Genomic DNA, 23,586 nt, shown 5'->3' on the forward strand with positions numbered 1-23,586 from the left:
CGGAAGAACTAATTGATCAACTCGTCGTTCGCAAAGGGTTGAACAAAAGTATTCCAACACGAAGCGAAGAAACTGTCAATTCGATCGAATATACAACAACAATCGTCAACCATTATCTGGAGCGCGTTGAATAGCCTCGAGAGATCGTCCCGCGAGTGCCTAGAATTTCTTTCGACTTTCGGTTGCGGTATCGAATGAACGAGCGAGCAAAACCGAGCCAGCTGATAACGCGGAGAAGTTCAGCCATTATTAATTGAATCTCGGCTCCCTATATCAGCCGTGCTCCACTTGGTCGTGTTACTTTTTCCCCTATCGACGTTCCAGCGGAGTCTCCGGCCTATTCTATTCGCGGTTTCGCTCGTCCTTGGCTATCTCTGTCGACAACGTTGCTCGAATCATCGTGGCGATACGTAAATCCATCCAAAACAGCCGTCTACAAATCCGAACGCTATCGCAAACCGCAAAGAAACATATACCAGCCAAACCAATTCGGTTCGTTCGACCATATCACGATAAAAATGAAAGTTGGTCAGAAATGAATGTCGTCTGTGACGAACGCGGCGCTTAACGTGTTAAATAGCGTACAAGTAGAATTTGAATGCACGCGAATCGGGGATGTCTGATGTAAGCAGCTTCGTTCGGAAAACAATGGAATGGGTTTGCAGGATTGGCTCTCGTCGGATCGTTTATCGCTCGAACAGAAACGTACCCTTAGACGTATTCGAAAGTTTCGGCAAGAGTGTGAGCCCGGCCCGAGGGGGTGCACGGCCGGGATTGTTCAGCTGTTGCGGATTTCGTGACTGATGTAATTGCCACCCCGATTGTAAGCCCTTCGACGGCCTTGACACAACAAATTGTTTCGGAACTACCGCGATTAAAATATAAACGCGCGTGCGGAGCTAATGATCGCGGGCTTGTGCCAAGCACCAATGGCACGCCGGAAACCGATGGACGCGTACCCGAAACGATAGATACACCTGCACTCGTCCGCACGGGGAACAGGGGGTTGAAGAAATCACCTTGACGAATACCCCGGAGGGAATTCCCGAACAGTCCAAGAACCACGAGAGACGCGAAACAGAATCGGCCAAGGTCCTCTGTCTCTCAGGCGCCTACAATTCCAGCCTTGCACACGATAATAAAAATACACCGAGTAACACGCTCTCCTCAACTTCCTTCCGCACCACGGTCGTAAAAGATCGAGTGGAAAGCGATCCGCGGCCTGAAATTGCTAGAAACACGGTTCGCTTCTTATTCTTCTTCTACTTGTTCTCCAGCAAATTGCTCGAAGAAGTATCCTGAAGTAACTGCGCGGTGGCAGCTATCAGCGAAATGTAATTTTTAGGCAATAAGCGTTGTTCAGGGTAAGTTCGTGATTGTACAATTTCCGATCCGAAATTGAAAAGCGAAAAGTATAATGTGAACGTTCAGAATTGAATTTTAAAGTAGATTTATAGTAGAAAAGTTGTCGAATTATTGCAGAACGGTTTTGAGAATTTTGCGGAGAGTATTGTGTGGTGCCGGTGGATTTTTGAGGATACGCAGGTCTATTCTCGGGTGCAGTATAGGAGGTTGCAGGTGTCGGGCGCTATGCAGTCTGCGAAGAAGGCGAGACGACAGCCGCGAACGATCGGGAGGCATTTCGTGCGTCCGGGCGAATATCCGCGAAGGCCAGAACAAGAATAAGAGAAGAAAAACGGTAAGAGAGGCGCGTATGTCGTTCCTCGGCGTATGAAACTCAACGTTGCTTTAGAACAGCCCTCGTTTCTCAGAAATGCTCCCCGAGGAATTCGGACGTCGCGCCATCATCGCGGCGATCCATGCTTTACGGCGATTCATTCGTGTCGAATTATGGCTTCCGTTCCGGCCCTTTTACTCCCTTTCCCTGCACCGATTTAATAGCCTGTGTCGATCCTTGAACTTTGATCACTGGTCCCGCCGTAAATCAGAAAGCAACGTCATCCGAAATGGCTAGAACGTCAGCCAGAATTCAGAATTCAGAATTTTTCAAACTAAGTCTACGCACCGTCGTAAGATTTTCCTACAAATTCAAGCACTCCCGAGCCGGTGCCCTTAGTCAGGAAGGAGAAGAGCTATGTTCCCCGTAGCGTCTGCGACTAATTCAAATAAACAGGGGTCTGCCTGTCTAACCGCGTGCCTCGTATCAACACGTTTTCCCTCGATAGCCGCATACACAGTCAAAACATTGACGAATCCAGGCCCCCCGTTTACGAATTTCCCCGGAAACGTGAACGGGACCTCGTCGTCCTGAACACGGAGCACGATTTACGATGTTTGTATATTTGTCTGACCATTTTACTCGGGATGACGTCTCTCCCACAAATAATCTACCTAGCTTTCTGTTTTCACAAATCTACAAGAAAAATTTCGTTGCAGAGACAGAAATAGTTCTAGCTGCTTCTTCCAAGTTCGTCGACGGAATAGATTAATATAAGTTGCTCATCAACATTGAAAGGCTCTACTGTTTACCAACGGATGACCGCTTTCGTCGGATTATTTAAAAGTCATATGGCTGCAACGGCGATCTTGGGGGGATAATTCTCCACGGCCCACCCCGGTATGCATAATTAACTATCCAATCGAACTCTTGCAACACGCTGTTGCCTGTTATTCTAATTATTGGGGCGTGCGAGACGATGATTCGATGTTGAACGGTTTCATTTACCAACTAAAAAACGAGCCTCGTTACTTCGATAACATTTCCATCGTGAAAAATTCATTTCGCTCGTTCCAGAATAGCGGAATTAGCTGGCTCGGTTAAAATATGTTTCGCTATCCATAGATCATCCGGTACGAGGAGGCGAGGGCATAGTTGATGGCACGTGGCGTGTGAAAGAGCAAATCTCGGCGTCGATCGCGCGTGTTTCTCGCAGACGCTAGACCGTCCCGAAAAGCCGACGGCCCGTGAAAAGATTATATAATTACTTGCCTGTTGGACCGAGTCCAGGAAATTTTTCGTCTGACATAAATCGCCACGGGCGAGCTCCTGGTTAAGAGCGCGGGCGTCCGCCGCGTCCGCGAGACAGGACAAGGTCTCGCGGATGTCTTCGAGACGTTGTCCGAGGGCCTCCACCTCGCAGTGCAACGGTGCACTTGCGTCCAGACCGACGTCAGATGCAATCTGCGCCACCAGCCCTCGGAGCTCCGCCAGCCTCTCCTTGTGCTCCGCCATCGTTTCCTCGCAAATCTGCAAAAATATTCACACAACCCTGTAGACAAAAACATCTTCAAGTCATTCTCAAGTTCTTAAACGAGATCGGATTTGGCAATGAAATGCGTCGTGTTCTAATCAGAAGTACATCCTCCTTTCAATTCCAAGGGATCCTAAGCGGACCACGGGGCACTCCAGATCCCAGAGTACCATTAGATCATCATCCGAATAGCCCACTAAATTAAATTATACTCGTCATTAGCTTCGAGAACCCTCCAGTCGAACACAGCATAGTTGTCAGGGCAAACTCAGAGGCTTCTCAGAAGATTTTCGTGTTCCTTCGAAAAGGGGGGAACTCGCAGCTGGTGCAGAAGACGTGCATACAGAGGAACCTTGCATCGGGTGCAACACACTGGATGTATTCGTCATCTATGACACGGGAACCGACGTACACAAACGTACGCGATAGTACGTGAATGGGTGACGCGCGCGCAGAAATGAATGGTTACGAATGAATGAAGGAGAGAGAGAGAGAGAGAGAGAGAGAGAGAGAGAGAGAGAGAGAGAGAGAGAGAGGGAGAGAGAAAGAGAGAGCAGGGACAAGCGTGTAGAAAAACGCATGACTAGTACAAATGACAGATGCGTGCGCCAGATGCATTTCGATGCTGTTCGAGTATTGCACCCACTATTTCTTATCGAGACGCTTGCTAACCAGTTATCTTTTTCATCGCAGAGTCATGGGATCGTGGAAACTGCAGTGGAAGTCGCTTATCAAGCGTTTCTCTCTTATCTGCGCCCGTTCAACGCCTCGAGATAGGGAAATTCGTCATCTTGATAAGGAGCTTTGAATCGAGAACAGAAGAGGAGCGACTGTTTCACGAATATTTGTATTTCAATTCTCGGAGGATGAAAATATGCTCTTTTTAGAGGTCCATGGGAATTTTAAATTTAAAAGTAAAACAAAATTAAAATTTCAAAAGACATGAACCGAGGTTTCTAGTCATTTTAGATTCACTTGGATTCATTGAAATTTATTGTTGTTTATTTATGCTCGGTAAATGCAAGAATTTCAATTTCCGCGTGAAAGTAACAGTACATTGTCTCCCCGAAGGCAATCTTGTATCTAAATATGATCTCCCGAGCGAGTCCTTCGATACACCTACTGTTCGAAGTAAATATAAACTAGGATTTAGCTAGAATTCTCTGTGCACAAGGGTTTCACAGAAATTCTATTCCAGGTCGTTGCGTCACTCCCGATTGGAGCTCAGAATCCCGCCACGGTTCTGATTAGATATTGGAGAAACGAGTCTCTTTGTGGAGAAAGAGAAAGTAATCGGTAAGAAACCATGTGTTTCTCGGAAATCTTCTGTTGTAGGAATTAACAAAAGAGAACAAAAGAAGCAAGTTTGTATAGTACACAAACTCTTCGGCATTCTCAATCTGACAATGAGATGCTCCAAACGAGGTATCCCTGTATTCTACACTTTTCACACACCACATATCCTAATTCCCAAATGTAAACATAATCCTGTTTCACAGAGAAAGCGGATCCATTACATTCATTAGAAAATACAGCAGAAACGGTTCTCGTCTCCAAAGGGTTAAGGACGCAAATTCCCCCCCCCCCCAAAAAAAAAAAAAATTCATCAGAATCCAAAGAAAAACCGCAGACGAGGATAACGCCCCCGAGGGAGAAGAATAGGGGTTGCAGCCCTCGATCGTTCTCGGGGCGTATCGAATAGAAAGCGAGAGCGAGATAGAAACACGCCGAGAGGGACGAGAAAAAAAAAGCAAGAAGAGTAGAGGCGATCGATACCACCGGTGGGATCTCTGGATCGTACCTTTATCTCCTCGGGCGTGCACATGACTCTCAATTTAGGTCACCGTTCATCGTTCCTATTTTTCACAGCGGTTCCGCGAGGCGGTTTCGTAGCGGACACGTGTCGGCCCGAAGACGCGCAGCACATGCTTCGAATTCTCGATCGACCGGAAACCACGGGGACTCGTGGCGGCACCCGGCGACACGAACGGCCGCATAATCACGGTTAGGCTGTTGCTAAATCGGTCTCGTTCGCGGATCAAAGGTCTCTCCCGAGCATGATAACGCGCGTTCCGTGGACGACGGGAGAAGATGCGGAGAGTATAACCGGGGGAAGTTCGACGCGACGGATAGAAACAAGCGTCCCGACGCTCTGGACCAGACTGGCGTCCTCCGGGGATCGATGCGCAGACGACCTGAAAGTGGGGAGCAACTCTCATGTCCCATATCCCAACGACCTACCCTCGCAGAGTCACGTTTCGGCGCACTTGCGTAGGGTGAATCGCCCAGTCGACGTCCTGCTGCGCTGCAGACAGGGTGGGGACAATGACACCAACCACCCGGCAAAACCTTCATTCAAGGGATCAACCGGCCACGCAAGGGTCTCGCCAAATATACTGTTGCCGTTTTTCGGAGTGGCTGCGAGCCAGAGATAGCCGGACCCCTTTTTATGGCTTTTTGTGCGGGGAAAGTGAGTCAAAGGGGTGTGGCGTGGGTGCTGCTGTAATCCTGTTGTTTCGTAGGCTTCGTGTTTTACAGTGGATTGCTGCGAGATTTGTTCAACGATAGTTTTTTAGAGGTGTGATGGAGATGTTGCCGTTCTTTTTATACTTTTCGGATAGGAATAGCGGTCTGAAGATATCGAGGAAGGGGCCAGGGTGTGGTGGGTGTGGCTATCATGTTCTTTAGTCAACATCCTTTGAAGATAACTTTTAGTCTTGCGGAAGGCGTGGAACGAGAAGCATCATCCCTCTTCATTTATTGGGAGCCATAGTAGGTGGTCTTTGACGAATAGTTTCGAGGAGCACATTTTTCATGAAAAATAATTAGTTCACCGTTAGGTTAACAGCCCCCGATTCACTCCGCAATGCAGTCATTTAATAATTACCATGCCGTAAACGGGGGTAGTAGAACGAATGTCTTCGAGTTTCTTCGAGCCTAATGAGGGTTGTTCGAGTTTGATGTTTGTAGTTTGAAGTTCGAATGAAGATCGATAGTACATGGAGGCCGATTATGTAAGACAATTAGCTAATTCCAGTTTAAGAAAAGGATTGAAATAGCTGAGTGCAGCCTCTCTCTTGAAATTCGAGTGTCAATTGGCACTTTCGAAAGGCTTTTTTCGGCTGATAAATCTCAGGTGCCAGATGCACCGCTTGTCTAATCGTGGCAGAGAGTTTGTTCGGTAATATGTACAAGCATTACCACATTCTGATAATGAAGATTATGTCATCGATGCTTAACCGACGATAAGAACTGCGGTCAACATTTTCTTAATTTAGGGTTTCGAAAATTGTACGAGCATAGAAAGTAGACAATTAGAAACCTTAAACAACTTTAAAGTGCTTAAAGCTGGCGATGTTTAAGTGGAAAACACTTAAGCGAGTTTGCCGAAAGAACGTTTATTCAGGGGCCAAAATTCATTCGTTTACTCGGACATTACAAAACACTCGGTTGATTCACTATGTTAGCTTAACACATTTGTTTCCTACATTAGGCATAATTCAATGACCGACGCGCGCCGATGAGTCACGTCTGCAGGGACAATTAACCGCTCAGACACAATAGAACTTTAGGGCTCGCGATACGAGATAATCCCTTACTCGTGTAAACCCGTAAAACCAGAAAATCGAACGATTGTAATCGCAAGAAATAACAGAAGCAACGAACCAAGTGAATGTTAAAAAATAATCAGAGAGTTTCTTTGGTAGAAAATCGCAAAAATAAATTCCTAGAGGTGCACATTGCTTGGCAAAGGATCGATGGTTAAGTCAGGTGTGCGTATTGAAAAGAAGAGGTGGTTGGCCGTACCTTGATGTGTTTGACGGCCTCTTCGGGTGGCAGGTTGGCGACGCTGTCCATCTGCGTGTCCACCCAGGCCTTCACCGCAGCGCTCGAGTCTTTGTACTGTTGCCACAATCTGCAGGCGTGCTGGTACTTGGTGCAAAGGGCATCTAATTCGGCCCTGGTGTCCTCCCAGGCCTGTACGGCCTCATTTACCGCCGCCTCGACCTTCTCGCGGACCTCTGCAGCGCAACCCTCCCGCAGAGGTTCGGCAGCCTCTCGCAATTCGCCAATGAGAACTTCTCGCGCTCCCAAATCACCGCTGAGGCCCTGAAACCAAGATAAAAACACGTGTTTTCGTGTAAACTTCTGCAAACGCACTCTCGCACACTAATCTGCCACTATCTCGGCCGTTTCCGTTCCGAGGTTCTAGCTCGACACGCTGCGTTCTTCGTCATGCGAAGATCAACGTTTCTCTTTCGGGAGAAAATGATATTGGGTCAGTGAAAAATGTCGTCACTCCATTAAATTACTTCTGTGGATAGATTGATGCTTGAAGGAGAGAAATTTGGTCTCCCAAATTGGGAACACATTTCTTCGTCTCATCGACTCAATTAAGTGGATTCGATCAAGTTCACTCGATCGGTCTATCTACCCGCGTGCAGATCAAAGAAGAGCTTCGCGTGCGCATCTTCCATCGAGCTCTGCAGTTCAATGGAACATTAATTGATTTAGTCGACGGTTAATTATTTACTCGTCGTTTTCTTTTAAGCCCGACGTTCTCCTGTCCCGATAGGCGATCCGCCTGTTGCGTGTATTGTATGCATAATGCTGTTTGAAATTCGCTGATTTGCGATTCGAGGTCATGATTTCATCGCGTTCAACGCAGAACAAACATTCTACCGAGGGAAACTGCAGCCTGCCCGCGTTTCACGGTTATTGCTAACGATTAAAATTATCTGTGACGCATCGTCCATGATATTTCGCGTCGATACACGACGTTTTGCCGGTTCTTTCGCGATCGTCTGGCATCGAGACCGTTGCGTAATTGAAATCGAAGAAATTGTGAACGGGCAGAGAGGTCTGTTTCTTTTGTTGTGCTATTAGAGATGCGGCAATGGTATCGTCGTTGTATTCACTCGATAGCATCCAAGATAATTAAGATCGTCCCAGCCATTAACCCGACGGACCTACGGGGAACGATTCTTGAGCAAAAATGTTAGCGTTGACGTGTTCCGTTATCGAACCGATGTTTGCATGGCAAACAGATGGAAATCAGGCTCTAACGACATTTGGGAAGCTTTGTAAAAGGATCGAATAGTTTCTCCGATAAAAATTCTTGCGAAAATTTGTGCGAAAATAGACTCGAAGGATTTTTGAGACGAGCCTGACTCTTCGGTTAGTTCGAGTCGCCGATCGCGCGTGTTCGAGCGGAATTTTCACCTGTTACGAAATTCCGGAAGAGCCGACTCGCGTTCCAGAAACGTTGGCGAAAAATAGTCGGGCACGCCATCGTCCGAAGAATGCGAGATGCCGGGCCGATATTCGCACGATCGTCCGATATCTGTGCGAATCGGATTCCGTCTCTATGCGGCGAGCGTCGGCCGGTCACGTTGCCCAAAGAATGCACACGCCGGTTTTCCTTAAATACGAACTATAAATAATTTTGAGTCACGAGACCAGCACGTTTCGAGGCTCTCGCGGCCGCCTCGAATTCGGTCAGAGCACGGTTGTTGGACTAATTCTGTGCCTTCGTGTACTCGAGTTCGTTCACCTGGCCGAGAGGAGAATTTTCCACCGAAACCGTAAGCGGAAATCGAATCCTGAACACACGGTTCTAGCCAGCCACCGAATTCCCGCGCGCGCTCAGACCTACGCAAACTTTGAAAACGCGTTCCCTGTGTTCCGACGATTCTCACACCGTTCCCGTTGAATATTCAATCCGCTCACGGAAGTTGCCAGTTCAAACTGTTAGCCAACTGTTTCTCCTCGGAACGCTCCATATACATTTTCATGCTAATTCTCTGTCTTGACTTCAGCTTGCCTCGATTCGCTTAAATTTCGCGATCCAAGAAATCCAATGCGATCGCAAGATTATGAAAACTCCGATTTTTATTCACTTTCTGGTCGACGCTCGGTACATTAATTTTCACTTGATCACCGCTAATTAGCTAGATGGACAACGGATAAGAGGAACGATATTGATATTTATTAAATCCAGATTGAAATTGTGTTCGCTGGCTTGTGAACAACGAACAGAGAATTCGCAAGATTCAGGAAGCGAGCTCCCGTTATTCATTCGGATAACAGAGGTCTAACTGTGTCTATCTCAAGGCGAGGCTGACGCAGCGTTCTTCGGTTCGATCGGAGGCGATCGTTCGATTTTTGCAGACCGGAAGTCGCCGAATGCACCGGGCCTTGGGACACGGTGATCGCGGAATTGCGATAAGCAACGGGACAGGAAGTTGCGGCTGGTCGGAAGCTTCCGCTCTGGTCGTGTGGTGACCCGCAAATAAATTGTTATCACTGTCGGAAAAATTCAACTGGTAACTAAACTACGCGTCTGCAGTAATTGCACGACGCGGTAGCTGCGTAGACATTTATTTCTTTTTAATTGCCGTAGACTAATTAAGTCCCCCGATCGTCTAAGCAGTGTTCTCTGCGATTCTCACTGGAAGTCTCCGCGAAAATCGAAACTCGCGTGACCAATCCCGCCACGGCGATAAGTAAAAGCGTTCTCGTAACTCAATTTCAGTCTCCACGCAATTCAATGGAAAGATTAGAGCGTAACAGTCGGACGAGACTAATTTTTGCAAAAATAGCTTGCGATACGAACGCGGTTTTGTTTTCTTTCTTTTTTTACGAGCGCATCGAGCGTGAATCGGATCGACGTTAACTGCTCGAAGGCCCGTAAAGACGACCATAAAAATGGGCAGTTAGGCGAGTCATCGACGCGTCTAAATCCGCGACTGGAAATTTCGGCGGACGGAACGTAATCGGAAACGAACTCGCTATGAAAGGACATCGTAAACATTTCTGCGTCCGGAATAGGTAAGCCAGTGGTTTTCCACGTGGCATAGTTTACATACCGTATTACTGCGTCATAGTAGCAGACAGTTCGGTCGTTTGTGTCATCCGCGTAATTATATCAAAGAGGATTAGCCGAGTGACGCTCGTCCGGCGTTTTTCCGTTTCGATGCAAATATGCGATTGAAATTTCAGTCTCGCGGGAATGTAACTGTTTGTACGTTTGCATAATACACCTTCTATCTATAACCGAATTTAAACAATACATCTGCTGTTGTTTCTTCTGCAATTTCTAGCGTGGAGGTACACTAACGGACGCTTCGTTAGATCTTTGACACGTCCGCAGACGGTGACGTAATATTACGTCTAATAAGCCGGTGCAACGACCCGCATACCTTGCAATTTATTCGGTATCTAAAACGTGACGTGCAAACGTATTACCTTTTTTTAGCTAAGTTCACAGAAAAAGTATTGAAACTCTTGTGGGAAATGATTGTGTCATTTCATTTATTCGCGAGTTGAATTTCAGTCGCAGTTTGCAAAGATGAGGTCACTTGGCTACGGCTAGAATTAAGATAACATTTTACGGAACAAGTATCGTCTATGACCGAGCTAATTAGAAACGATCAAGTCGATTGCCATCATCTGCTGGTTGGATACGCCAATTTCTTACGGCAATCGGGATTTCAAGGTTTCCACGGTTCTTCTACCGGATCATCGCGTGAAATCGAGGAATTTTACGAAACCGGGGAGCCTTCGTTCTTGCGAAATGCGAATGACGAATTATTACGGGCGAAGCCTGCGTATCTGTCGTTGTTCAAGGTCGATTTATTCCGACCAACCTGTTGCCGATTACTATAATTACTGCGGCTTGTGGTTTCGCTCTTCTAGTAATCGTCGAGTATAGGAAACTTGTTTTTAAGCAATCTAATTCTGGATCAAAGTGTCTATTATTTTTTTTTTGCAATGATTAACCTAACTATCCTTAACGAAAAAGATTGCCGAAAGAGCTATTTTTTCGCAGTTCCACTGATATTAAAGTATAAGCAGACACAGACTATCGATAATCGTTCAATATTTACAGAAACGAGTCATCGAAACTGCTCCAGGCGTCTGCAGAAACAGCTGTATCTAATGGTCATATCAAAACAGCTGTTTTTCAGTGTTTTGTGTACACGTATTCTTTGTTTGATTTCTGTATACAACACGCTATGACCTATGAGACACGATTGTCAGGAGAAAATTTTTCTATTTTTACCGCAGAAAGAAGAAACAAGAATCGTTCGACTGCATTGTCAGGCAAACTCTGATTCTATCTACGTTCTACCTTTCAATAATTCACCAGCTAATCGTTTCAAGGGAAACCGAGCGTTCGATCCGATACCACTTCGTGTGATACATTTTCACAGGCGTCTCATTCTAAAAAGAAAGCATCCTCAAACTTACAAACTGATCAAGGAAGAGAAGGTGTTACGCATTCTAGCGTAACATCCAACCATTCCCGGACCCTAATCGCGACCTAGAGTATAAAATTGACAGTCTCGCTGCCAAAATAGTCAGCTTACTTCCGGACAGGCGATCCGGTGTGCCGAGCGCAAACGTGCTCGACTCTCCGCGAACTGGCGTAGATCGCTTGTCCGCAGTTCCTCATTCTTCATATCATGATCCCTCTCGATCGTCCATTGATTCTCTCGCCTTCGATCACTTGTCAATAAACACCGTCACCGCGAATCGGATCAAAGACAGACAGACAGAGAGAGAGAGAGAGAGAGAGTGAGAGAGAGAGAGAGAGAGGGGGAGAGAGAAGAAAAGAAAAAAGGGGAAAATAAGAAAACGATGGAATACGAGTTCGCACACGCGCGTTTATTCGATTTTCCGCGTTTGAACGCGCGCGCGCGCGGCTGATGTTAACGCGACGACGGGACTCGTGCCACTGATAGCCGAGTTACGATAACACCATTTCGAAAGCAGAAACGCGCACGCGTCGCATAGTCGCGCTCCTCTCGCACGTGGCGAAGGTTACCGCGTTGGGAAGTGCGTCTTCCGGTCCCCTTGCGATCGATCCATCGATCCCCCGGTGCATTTCTGGCCCGAAATCCTCCGCTCCCCGAATCGTCAACCGTTTTCCCCCGATCTCGACAAATTTTGCAATTTTTCCGTCCATTTTCCTGGTTGTTTCACTTCATTTTTTAGACATTAAAATCTGAGCGAGTCTCTATAAAAAATTAGTGACTGTACAAAAACCGAGAATCATCAGAATTGTAGGAATGACCAGTGTGTATTTCTCGTTCGAATTCACCGTTTCTTTCGCTGCGTTCGGATAGAAAAAGGTTCTCGGGAACGATTGAAAAGCGTGGCTCTGCAGGAATGCAGGTCGCTCGATACCCCCGAGCTCTAGTTATTCGAACTTCTAAAAGTTTTAACGCATTCCGGGCTCTGTCAACGGCTCGAGGAATGCTCGATGGAAGTGGTTCGTGCCGCAGATCTCGGGAATTTCGAATCATTTTGTCGCGTTGCCGGGTCGATTCCCCTTTTCACGAACTTTGCATTACGAGATAATTAGCCGTCCACGTCGAGCTGTACTTGCAGTGGAATTCGCGTTTGTTTCGGCATCGTGCGGTCGGGTTCTTTCTAACCCGATAAGCTCGGAGAATGACAGACAATACCCAAGTCCATTTTTCTAGACGGAATTTTCAATCAAACAGCCAATTAACTTGAATTGACGGAAGACCTCCTACAGACCTTAATCAAGCAACAAAATTGAGCCTGAAGAAGGAATTTCTATACCGATAACTACACTTTTCTCAACTTCTCTCGAATACAGAGCCAATTCTAAGAACACGAGGGCACAAAGGGGTTCCCACCAAGGTGACAGAGACCTTGAGATCACACCAAGGTCTAAGCGGTACTTTCTCAAAAAACGAAACAATAAATAAAGCCCAATCCTCTCCTCAAGCATCATCAAACTACACCTAGTTACAATAAATCCTTGAAACTTACCTCGAGACGTTCGGTAGCCTTGAGCAGCCTGTCATAGTCGACGGACCCCTGCACAGAGAGGAGCTCCATCATATAGTCAGCTTCCTGAACACTCTGCTGGACCATTTCCAACTGCCTTTCGAATCTCCTCCACAAAACAAGCCTGTTCTTCAGCAACGTAAGCAATCGAGAGCACCTCGACTCCAAATTAGTATGAGCATCCTGTAGGTTGGAGATGTCTCGTTCCACGCTAACAGGGGACACTGAGACTCTCATAACTGTTGGCAGAGTGTGCAGCATCTGTCTGAGACCCATGATGTCCTGCCACAAGATGCTTAATTCGTCCGCGACCGATTGACAGCGATCGACTGCCGCCGCGACCACGTCGCTGCCTTGTCTCTCGCTGCCTTCGCACTGGTCTAGTATAGTTGAGTGCCGTTGATGGGCTTTCCTGACCCGGCTGAAGCCTCTCTGGATCGCCTGAAGCCTTTCCCGGAGCAATTGTGCGGCATCTAATTCCTCGCTGATCTGCGACTCGATCTGCCGAGCAGACGGCAACAGAAGACTCACCTTCTCGCTCTCGGCGATCGTCAATAGACCCAGGCGACCCAGTTCGTCCTGGATCAACGAGATCCTATTGAACAGAACTGTCAGACGCTCTATGTACAGGTCCAGTTCTTCCTCCGTCTTCAGGACCCCGTGGAAACCGTCGATTGTTAGTCGAAGCTCGTGCAACTCTCGCTCGAGCAGCTTCAACTTGTCGGCTGATGAGATCTCTTCCGACGAGAGGTCTCTTGTCACTTCCTCTTGGATCTGCCGGATCTGATGAGATACGTCGTTCCAGCGATCCTGGATCTCGCCGTGGAACTGTCTCTGGAGCATCTCGTCCGACAGGGGGATGATCCTGAGGGCTTGTTCGAAGCTGGTGTTTGCCTCCTCCCGAATGTTGTTGTGCACTTCGTACTGTGCTTTCAACTCCTGAGATCGGAAAAGAGTACAATGTAAATGAGAGTATTGCGTTAAATGTTCTGCCAAGAGAATATGGAAAAATATTTTAGTCGTGTGAATTTTTTAAATTGTGCTCTTTGAATGATATTCTCACCCAGAATTGGCGAATATGGCCACCGGAAGGATCGCGAATAGTCTCCAATTCCCTCTCGACCGTGGTCATCCAGGTCTCCACACGGTTCATCAACGCCTCCTGATTGTACCAACTCTCTCTGAATGCTAACAATCTTCTCAAAGAGGACTCCACGTTGTCTTGCAGCTTAACGATCACTTCCAAAGCTTCACCGTAACGATCCTCGGGATCCTCGATGTTGATTAGCTCCTGTAGACTGCGAGCAACGTTCAGCAGTCGAATAATTCTTGCATGATGCGTTGCTACGTCTGTCACCAGGGACTGAAAAAAGTGTTGGTATTACGTCTCTACTATTAATGGTATACGACATCCGCTAAACTGACACTTGATCCTGATACGTAAGCGTGCATATCTGTACTTTTCTAAAAATATGCAGACAGCGTTGCATTTTCATACTATCAATATCAAAATGAGAGAAACATGCATTTTATCGAAATAGAAACATTAACAGTATTCGTGTTACGATAGCACAAATATTTGCTATCCAGTGTGAACAGAAAGAGCGCAAAGATCTAATCGAACGCTCACTTGATAAAGGGAGATGTACTGATCGTAATCGGTCGATGTCACCGTCTGCAGGTCAGGGACTCTCTGATGAGCCACTTGCAACCATCCTCGTTCCTCTTTAACACCCTGTTCAAGCAATATCCATCTAGAAGCAGCCAAAGCCATCTGCTGCGCTCTGGACGCTGCCTGGTCCAACAAGGCCGTAGCTCTTCCATGCAGTTCTTCGTGAAGATCCGAGAACTTGGTTCTAGTTTCGGGATCCAGGTTGCCCTCCAGTGACTCTAGGATCGCTCGACAGTGATTCAAATTGACGAAGAACTTCCTGTGCTTCTGCATCTCCTCTTGAAGGTGTTCCAGACTCATCACCGAGATGGGACTCTCTAATAAATCCTCTGCGATCTCGGTAATCTGAGCGAACTCTCTGAGAGTCTGCTCGTATTCTTCGGCAAGGGCCAGTAGTTGAAGAAGACGTTCTCGTTCGATGGCTATACCATGCTCGATCACCTTGGTCAGCTCGTGAGCTGCGTAGGTTTCTTCAGGGATGTGTTTGCCAGGATAATTTCGTAGTAGATCGTGAGAGGCTGTTAGGAGGTCCGCTGTCTTCCACATGTGGCAACGGTTCATGTTCTCCAATTTTTCTAGCTCCTGCAGTTTCCACATTGTGGACGCCTCGAACTCGATTAGTTGGTTCAGCTGGGCACGTTGCTCTTCCACTAATCTGTGGAGTTAATTCAATTTCAACTTACTTAGTTTCTATAATTACTGGAGGGTACTAAGAGCTACTATCGATTATGAAATTCTCACCTGTACATGTTGCTTACTCCTCTTACGAACTCGTCCCACCTGGCCAGCTCCCCGGTAAGGAACTTCTCCCCATCGTTGGTCGCATCCTCGATCATCCTCACCTGGTGCATCAGCGCATCGAGACAGTCCTGCAAGTTAGCACGATCTTCTCCAGGATAATTGGTCTCCACCTGTTTCCACACATGGTTCAACTCCTGAATATTCTCCTCCACGTTCTCTACTTCATCTTTCAACTCCACGTAAGTCTTATCATCGCGAGAGGGTCCGCTGGGACACTCCTTACTCAGGAAGACCCTATACTCGATCGTCTCCAGCCAGGTAGAAATCGTTTCAACGATGACCACCAGGGTTTCCTCGACGGCCATGGAGTCCTTCTCCTGAGCAGCGTCTCTGAGATGAGACAGTTCCTTTCTGATGTCAGCGGCACGTTCCTCGGCTAGTTTTTCATTAGCTACCTTATCCAGATGAGCAATGTGCAAGATGTTTCCTAAATGACTCGGTTGTTTAGCATTTTTCAGACTTTGCACCCTGTCAGAGATCGCTTTGGTGGTCTGACTGCTCGGAGTGAGTTGATGCGGAGGCTCGTAGGATGCCTCTAGAGTCTCGTGTAGGAGGAACGCCTTGGAACTGGCTCCCTTTTGAGTCACAGAAGGCCGAGGCCCCTCCCAGGTGGCCTGTTCTACTGGTTTCTTCAAGGATTCGCTGATGATGTCCGCGTAGGTCTTGATCTTGGGTCGCGCTTCCTCCTTGAGAACGGTCTCCACAGGTGAGAAAGGCTCGTCGGTAGTGTCCATTGGCTCGGGTGACATGCCAACGACTAACACCTCGTCCGTCTTCATTGGCGGTTCTGTCGTAGCGCTCAGAGTTTCTTGAGTCCTCTGAACTGCCACCGGTTCTGCTGTAATAGCACTGAAACCACTCTGTGCTTCCTCTTCTGGTTTCTCTGACATCTCTTTAGGGCTCCACTTCGTCTCTCTGACATCAGGCTGCTCGGACAGTTTCTCCAAGCGACTGTCTCCCACAGGAGACCTCTCCTTAGCGTTCTTCTTAGCAACATCAGAGTAGGACAGCTTCAAAGAGACATCAGGAGACTCCGTTGGCTGTCCGAAGATGGAGCCAAGGTCTTTGTCAACCGTCGACGAGACCTCGATCGTCTTGTGCCTTCTCTTCCTCTTCTGCCTCTTCGCAGCATTGCTGTCGTCTTTAGCCGTGCCAACAGGATCCTCCGTGATGGTAGTGTCCAGCGAAGTGTCCGTCAGCTTGCTAGTGCTATCAGTGGTGTCTGACAGTTCTATGGTTGCCTGCAGACGTATCTCGAACGACTCGGGTGCCTGTTTCTCCACTTTCTCAACAACTTCGACAAATCCGGGCGTCAAAGTTTCCTCGACATCATCTTTAATTTCTTGTACTTGTACATCAGGTGCTACTGGAATTTCAGTATACTTTGCAGGCGTGATCTGAACTGACGCGTCAACCACGTCCGTCGATGCAGCCACTTTCTCTCCCATCTCAGCGACAGACTGAGTCTGCTGAGAGACCGAGACCAGCTCCTTCCTCTCGTCAGGAGTCTGCACAACGCCCTCGCAAGTCTGAGGAACGATCTGCACGCTCTCTTCGACTCGAGGCACCAACTCCTCGCTCTTGATCTGCACTGAGCTGTCTATAGTCTCTACCCGACCGGGCGAGCTGGTCTGAGACTGCTCCTCGATCGTCTGTTTAGCCTCCTCTAGACTGGTCTGCGCTGAGAGCTCGCAGACGTCGATTTCAATGGGTGAAGTGCTCACCGGACTGGTCTGCATCGTCGTTTCCTCGGTAGGTTTGCGTGGGGCCGTCTGAGACTCAGTTTCCTGGGTCTCAAGCCGTCTGGGACTCTCTTCGGGGGTAGTCTGAGTTTGGATAACGTCCACCGATGGTGCCAAATCCGCTTGAATATTGAAATCCAGCGTGGTTTTCTCTGGACTGGCAGGCTTGATGGTCTGGGACTCCGTTTCCTGGGTCTCAGCCCGTCTGGGACTCTCCTCAGGAGTTGTCTGAGTTTGCATAACATCTACCGGTGGTACCATATCCGCTTGAACGTTGAAATCCAGCGTTGTTTTCTCCGGACTCGCAGTTTCGACGGTCTGAGACTTCGTTTCCTGGGTCTCAGCCTGCCTGGGACTCTCCTCAGGGGCCGTTCGAGTCTCCATCATCTCGACCGATGGTTGTTCTATCAAATCTGCTTGAATGGTAAAGTCCAATGTTGTTTTTTCTGGACTTGCAGGCTTGCTTGTCTGAGATTCAGTCTCGATGGTCTCTTCAGCTGCGACAGTCTGAACAGCGACGCCAGTTAGGCTCTTTTCCTCGATTGGCGGTGGTGTCGTCTGCTGTCCAGTTGTTGTTAGAGCCTTCTCGATGGTCTGAGTCTCTATTTCAGCTGGCTGAGACGTGGGCGATGTCTGCGCCTCGATCGAAACCATTTCTGTCTGCATAGTCTGAACCTGGGTTTCCTCAGTTTCAGCAGGTGGCTCCTCCACGGGACTGGTCTGCACAGCGTACTCCACAACCTGCGTCCGAGACGTCTGAGTACTCGTCTCTTCAATTTTCGGGGTCTCAGCTTGGACCGCAAAGTCCGACGCAGGAAGCGGCGAAGTCTGCATCTCAGTATGCTGAAAACTTCTTTCAGGGCTCAGAGTCTGAGTGCTGAAGTCCATCGCAGGCAACGGCGACGTCTGGATCTCGATATTGACTTCCTCCTTTCTCGGCACTTGCGTTTCCTTCGACTCCTCAGGGCCTGTGGGAGAAGTCTGCACTTCTTCGTGAACCTCCTTCACTTTCATAGGAGACGTCTGCATCTCTGCGTGAATTTCTTCTACTTTCGGCACCTGCGTCTCCTTCGAATCAGCAACCGGAGGAGACGTTTGAACTTGCTCGTGAACCTCCTCTATCTTCGGCACCTGCGTTCCCTTCGAGTCCTCGGGGACTCTAGCAGTTTGGACCTCCTCGTCGACGTCTTCTATCTTGGGCACCGTCGGAGGAGAGGTCTGCACCTCTTCGTGGGTTTCCTCGATTCTCGGCACCTGTGTTTCCTTGGATTCTTCAGGAATTTTGGAAGTCTGCACTTCCTGATCAACGTCCTCCGCTTTGAGTATCGGGGGTTCGGGGGATGTCTGCACTTCTTGGATCTTGGATGCTGCAGCCTCTACTAGAGAAGTTTGCATCTCTTCGTCAACGTTTTCAATTTCAGGTGTGGTAGGCTTGGGTGAAGTTTGCACCTCTTGGATTTTCGATTCTGGAATTTCTTCCATGAGCCGAGGAGAAGTTTGCATCCCTTCGTCAACGTGTCTCACTTCAGGTGTCGCAGGTTCAGGAGAGGTTTGCACTTCTTGGATTTTGGATTCGGTAATCTCTGCCATTAGCTCAGGAGAAGTTTGCATCTCTCCGTCAACGTTTGTAACTTTAGGTATTATAGGTTCGGGGGAGGTTTGCACCTCTTGGATTTCAGACTCTGCAATTTCTTCCGTGGGCTGAGGAGAAGTTTGCATCTCTCCATCAATGTTCCTCGCTTCGGGTGTAGTTTGTTCAGGCGAAATTTGCACTTGTTCGCGAACTTCCTCAACGCTAGGAGCATGCTCCACAGGCTGAGGAGAGGTCTGCACATGAACCTCGGCAACCTGTTCCTGCTTCGGTGACGTAGCAGTCGAGACAAACTCTCTGACAGCTGTCTGAGTGTCTGCCTCGTTCGACCGAACCCGAGGAACCTCCACGGATGAGCCTCTCTTCTTTTTCTTCTTTTTCTTCTTCGTCGCCTTGGCGTCCTCAGACTCCGCCGGAGCTGCGTCGTCGCTATAATCAGAGTCCTCGGCAGTACTCCTCGGGAACTCCGAGTGCTCTTCATCTTTGGTTCCCCTGATTCGATCTTTCCTCTTCTTCATTTTCTTCTTCTTTGCCATGCCCTCCTTTTCAGGCGTGGTCGTCGACATCAGCGTCCTATCGTCAGCCTGGTACCCATCCTCACCCTTCGACGTCTCATCCTTCAAAGTCGAAGACAGATCCTCCTCGATCATCTCTCCTACATCCGGTTGTGGTGTCTCGGTGCTTTGCTTCGACGAGTCCGACAGTGGCACATGAATTTCCACTGACTCGGCGATGTTAGAAATCATTGAACTCGACTTCGTGTCTTCTTCTTCGTGATCCACTTCTGAAGTTCCAGGCTGGACATCCTTCTCACACGTGACGATAGACTTATCCGAAGATGCAACTTCCGGTTCCGAAGTGACGATTGCTTTGTCGACGGTGTCGATTGCTTTGTCGACGGTGTCGATTTGCTGGAACCAGATTGGCGACGTTTGAACGATCTTGTCGTGGATGACCATGACGTCTTTGTCAGCCGGTAGACGGATGTCAACGTCCTCTTTCACCATGCGGAAAGGAGGACCGGTCGGCTCGGCCTGGCTCTTCACGGACACCGTAGGCTGAACTTCTTCGCCCTCCTTCTTCACTGCCAAAGAGATCTCGACCTTGTGGAAGATCGGCTTGTACTCCGGCTTCAGGGCTTCGTCGACGCAAGCGTACTCGAATTCAGGGTCGAACGAGGCCTTGACCAGCTGCTGTTTGTCGGTAGGCAACGCGACCATCTTCTTTTCCTCGACGAACGCTTCTTCAGCGTGTTCTTCACGGGCAACTCGCTTCTCTTCGGCTTTCCCTCCTGAAATTTGAACGGTCTGTACGGTCTCTCCCCTCGAGGGCTGTCCTCCGACCGGTGGCTTATCTACGGCGCCAGTATCTACGGTGCCAGGGGTGTCATGGTGCTTTTCTACATCTACCGTGTGACCATCTACCTCGATACCACGCGTTTCGCTGCGTACAGGTGCATCGACAGACTTACAAGTCGCCTTCGTGACGGTCGGCGTGTCCGAGACGACGGAATCGATTGGTGTGACGACCGATTCCTCCAGCGTCTCGCGCACTTTCACCTCTAGCACCGGGCTCTGGAAAGCGGACACTTCAGCATCGATGAACGCCCGACTGTCAGCCAGTCGTCGTCTCTTATCCTTTACCTCGGTTGTGAACTGCTCGTGCTCGTACTTGTCCACTATCTTCGGCAATTTCGTTCCTCCGTCCTCCTCCTCCTCCTTCATCGACGTCTCCCGAGGACTCGACGCTTGTCCTATCGAATCATCGTCTACAGGCTCTGGACTTGCATCCTCCTTGGGTACCTCGACATCGGAGACAACCTCTTCGATGATCACACCTCCCTTCGTAACGTCCAACAAGCTCTCCTTCCTAGGTGCCATGTAGTCCGTAGGTGGTATGTCTTTAGCAAATGCTCCGAAGAACGGTCCCTGCAGTACATCGTCCTCTTTGCTCTTCGCGTCTTCACCGAAAAGCTTCTCTTCCACCGGTTGTCCATCAGAGTCTAACTTTCTATGCTCCTCCTGCTTCACCACGTTGATGCTGATGTGAGGAATACTCTTCTCGTCGATCTCCACTTCCTCCGGTTCTTCTATCACCTCCTCGGTGGCTGTCTCCTTCCCATCGATGATCGTTACTTTACGGATGATCCTTCTAGTCTTCCTGACAACTCTCCTAGTCACCTGCTGCACCACTGCGTGCACGCTGGACGTCGTTGCCTGTAGTTCTCCACCTTGCAGCACGATCCCCTCTTCCAGAGGCTGAGGGGCGACGTCCTTGATGCTACCTTGAGTGACCATGTGCGTGTACCTCGGCGCTGACTCGTACTCTTCAACGTTGACGTTTTCGAAAGGTGTTCCTGTAGCGACTCTGCCTCCGTAGATCTGTCTCGTGGTCGTTTCTACGGTGCCGTCGGGTTTGGTCGTTGTCACTGTCACCTGTTGATCCCTCAGGGTAGCGTCTGAGAACGCTTGAACAACAGAAGGTGCGTCTCCGATCGCTGTAGACGTTGAGGACAGATGTTGTTGAGTGGTTTGTCTACTGGTCACCGTCGTCTTCCTCAGTTTCCTCACGATAATCCTCTTGGAGCCATCTTCGTCGACTACTACCTCCGTTGTCACATCGTCAGGCTCTACTAAAACCGTTTCGAAAGACTGAGGAGCTGCGTGGACGATGTTCAACTCGCTGGTTGTGGTCTCAGTGTTTTTAGGGTCCTGGTATTTCATGTCCACCACGATGTCCTCTGGCAAAGCGGCAGCTGATCCTTCCTGGACAACTTCTTGGGCAGAGGGTAAATTCTTTGTTGCTATTTCGATCACTTCATGGTCACCGTCAGTTTTCTTCAGGATCTTTATCGTTTCTTGAGTTTGAGGGTTTTCGGTGTCCATTGTTTGCGTTGTCAACGAGTGACACACGGCTTCCTGGTTTGTGGAGGTCTGTTTGGTCAATTGCTGAGGCTTCTCCACGATGTCGTTGGCCAACAGGCTCTGGCCTGTTTGCAGGGAGACGTCCGCGAGCGATGGCATGCTCGTCTCCAGGGATGAGTGCAGAGAGGGCGCCTGGTCGAGGGTGGCGTCATCTTTCTCGGATGTCTCGTCCGCCTGCGCCTCCTCGTCGCAGAGCTCCTGGAAAATGGGAATGCAACTGTTTCTGATCCTGCCTGTTACGCGGCTCAAGCGATTCTTCAAGTTCTCGCGGGCTTGGGGGGGGGGGGGGTCCTTATCGTTTGATTGTCGCGTGACTGGGTGCATCGGAATTGATTCAGGGGATGCTCATTTTTGTTGTTACGTTTGACTAAGTGCTACGTACCTTCTTCAGGAAATATTGAAACAATTTAGCTACGAATTTTAGCTACGTGCGTTTTACACAATTTCTCTAATTCTTTCTGTGTTTTATCATCTTCCAAAAATATACTCGCAGAATTTTAAACATCCTGTACATACTCGCACCTTGCGCATCATTCTCGATTGCCTCACACGTGAATGGAAGTTATTCCTGTCCTTCGTTTTCATTAAGAGAGCTTCGATAGCACAGCGAAGGCTACGTTCACCGAGTGAACAGTCTAAAATTACCATCAATAAACAACTTTTCTGAACTTTCTAAGTAAACAAAATTTTACCTCAGTCGTAGCTCCTACCGGTAACAATAGGTAATTACAGAACATTAACGAAAGAGACAAGCATTTTTAAACTACAGTACACAATATACAGTAACATCTACGGTACGCAATATTTTATTTCCGTGAGACGCCATGAAGGTACATGAAAATGAATGATAGCATGCATCTTAAAAAAGCAAACCCTTTTGATGATTACAATCACCGTCCTCGGCACCGTTTATTTACCATTTACTGTAAGTTTCGTTTTATTCACTCTGTTAACACAGGGCCGTCTTCCACGTGAATGACGTACAGGGCCGTGTTAATGATGATACGAGAAAAAGCAATGGCGTGGTAGGCGACGTATGAGCGCCCTCGGGCAGCAAACCCTAGACCAGGTTAATAGTCCTCTGTTGTTAATGATGCGGCTAGTAACGTTAATCACTGGTTTTTGTCACGTCGTGGCCGACCGTTACGTGAGCCGAAAATATCCGAGCGAATATTGGCGACGGTGCTGCATGGTGGCCATGGGGAAACGGAGACGAGAGAGAGAATGTCATTTCGACGAGCATGATCGCGGGCTAGGGTAGCAGAACACCGAGAATATCCGCGGGCAAGAGCACTCCGCGCAACACTGTCGTATTTTTAGCGTTAAATGAATGCCGACGCTCGACTTTACATTAATACGTCTATTTCCGACACGGTTGTGTTTCGCCTAATCACGTGGGTCGTATACGTACTCGAAAAGAAATGTTCTGGCTACCCACGGAAGCCTATGGACTCGAGTATTTTTTTCACGGTATAATAAATTTCAGAACTTCATACGTTTCTAATTTATTATGTGCGAAATCGTCGACCTTGTTACATCATTGGATTCAATCACGTGCACTTTTGTAATCGATTGCGTAATTTCAATCGCGAGCGTCGATTGGCAAAAGGGCAAGAAAATTGTTCAGTCGACTGCAAAAAAGGTAAAATATTTAATAAAATTCTGAACCGGGGGGGATAAGAAAATTGAACGTGTCGTCGATACGAGGGTCACAGTGTTATCGATCACGTCTTTTTCCTCATATAGAAAACTGACCTCGGCTCCGTTACTATACACGTATATACACACACGTGCGCGGATGTACACACGGATACACGGA

At 48.3% G+C, this 23,586-nt stretch overlaps 1 protein-coding gene across 2 annotated transcripts in view; it reads right to left on the bottom strand.

Moving 5' to 3' along the window:
* Positions 1 to 23,586, bottom strand: part of Msp300 (Muscle-specific protein 300 kDa) — a 102,116-nt gene that overhangs the window by 6,794 nt on the left and 71,736 nt on the right. For both annotated transcript variants that reach the window (XM_076802613.1, XM_076802611.1), the window contains exons 41-46: positions 15,451 to 21,965; positions 14,668 to 15,364; positions 14,101 to 14,400; positions 13,020 to 13,976; positions 7,020 to 7,322; positions 2,951 to 3,208 (exon numbers count right to left, since the gene is read on the bottom strand). In XM_076802613.1, the coding sequence (XP_076658728.1) occupies positions 2,951 to 3,208; positions 7,020 to 7,322; positions 13,020 to 13,976; positions 14,101 to 14,400; positions 14,668 to 15,364; positions 15,451 to 21,965 (9,030 nt within the window). The remainder of the gene's footprint in view (positions 1 to 2,950; positions 3,209 to 7,019; positions 7,323 to 13,019; positions 13,977 to 14,100; positions 14,401 to 14,667; positions 15,365 to 15,450; positions 21,966 to 23,586) is intronic.

The sequence above is a fragment of the Halictus rubicundus genome, chromosome 17 (genome assembly GCF_050948215.1).
Source record: "Halictus rubicundus isolate RS-2024b chromosome 17, iyHalRubi1_principal, whole genome shotgun sequence".
NCBI classification, from domain to species: Eukaryota; Metazoa; Arthropoda; class Insecta; order Hymenoptera; family Halictidae; genus Halictus; species Halictus rubicundus.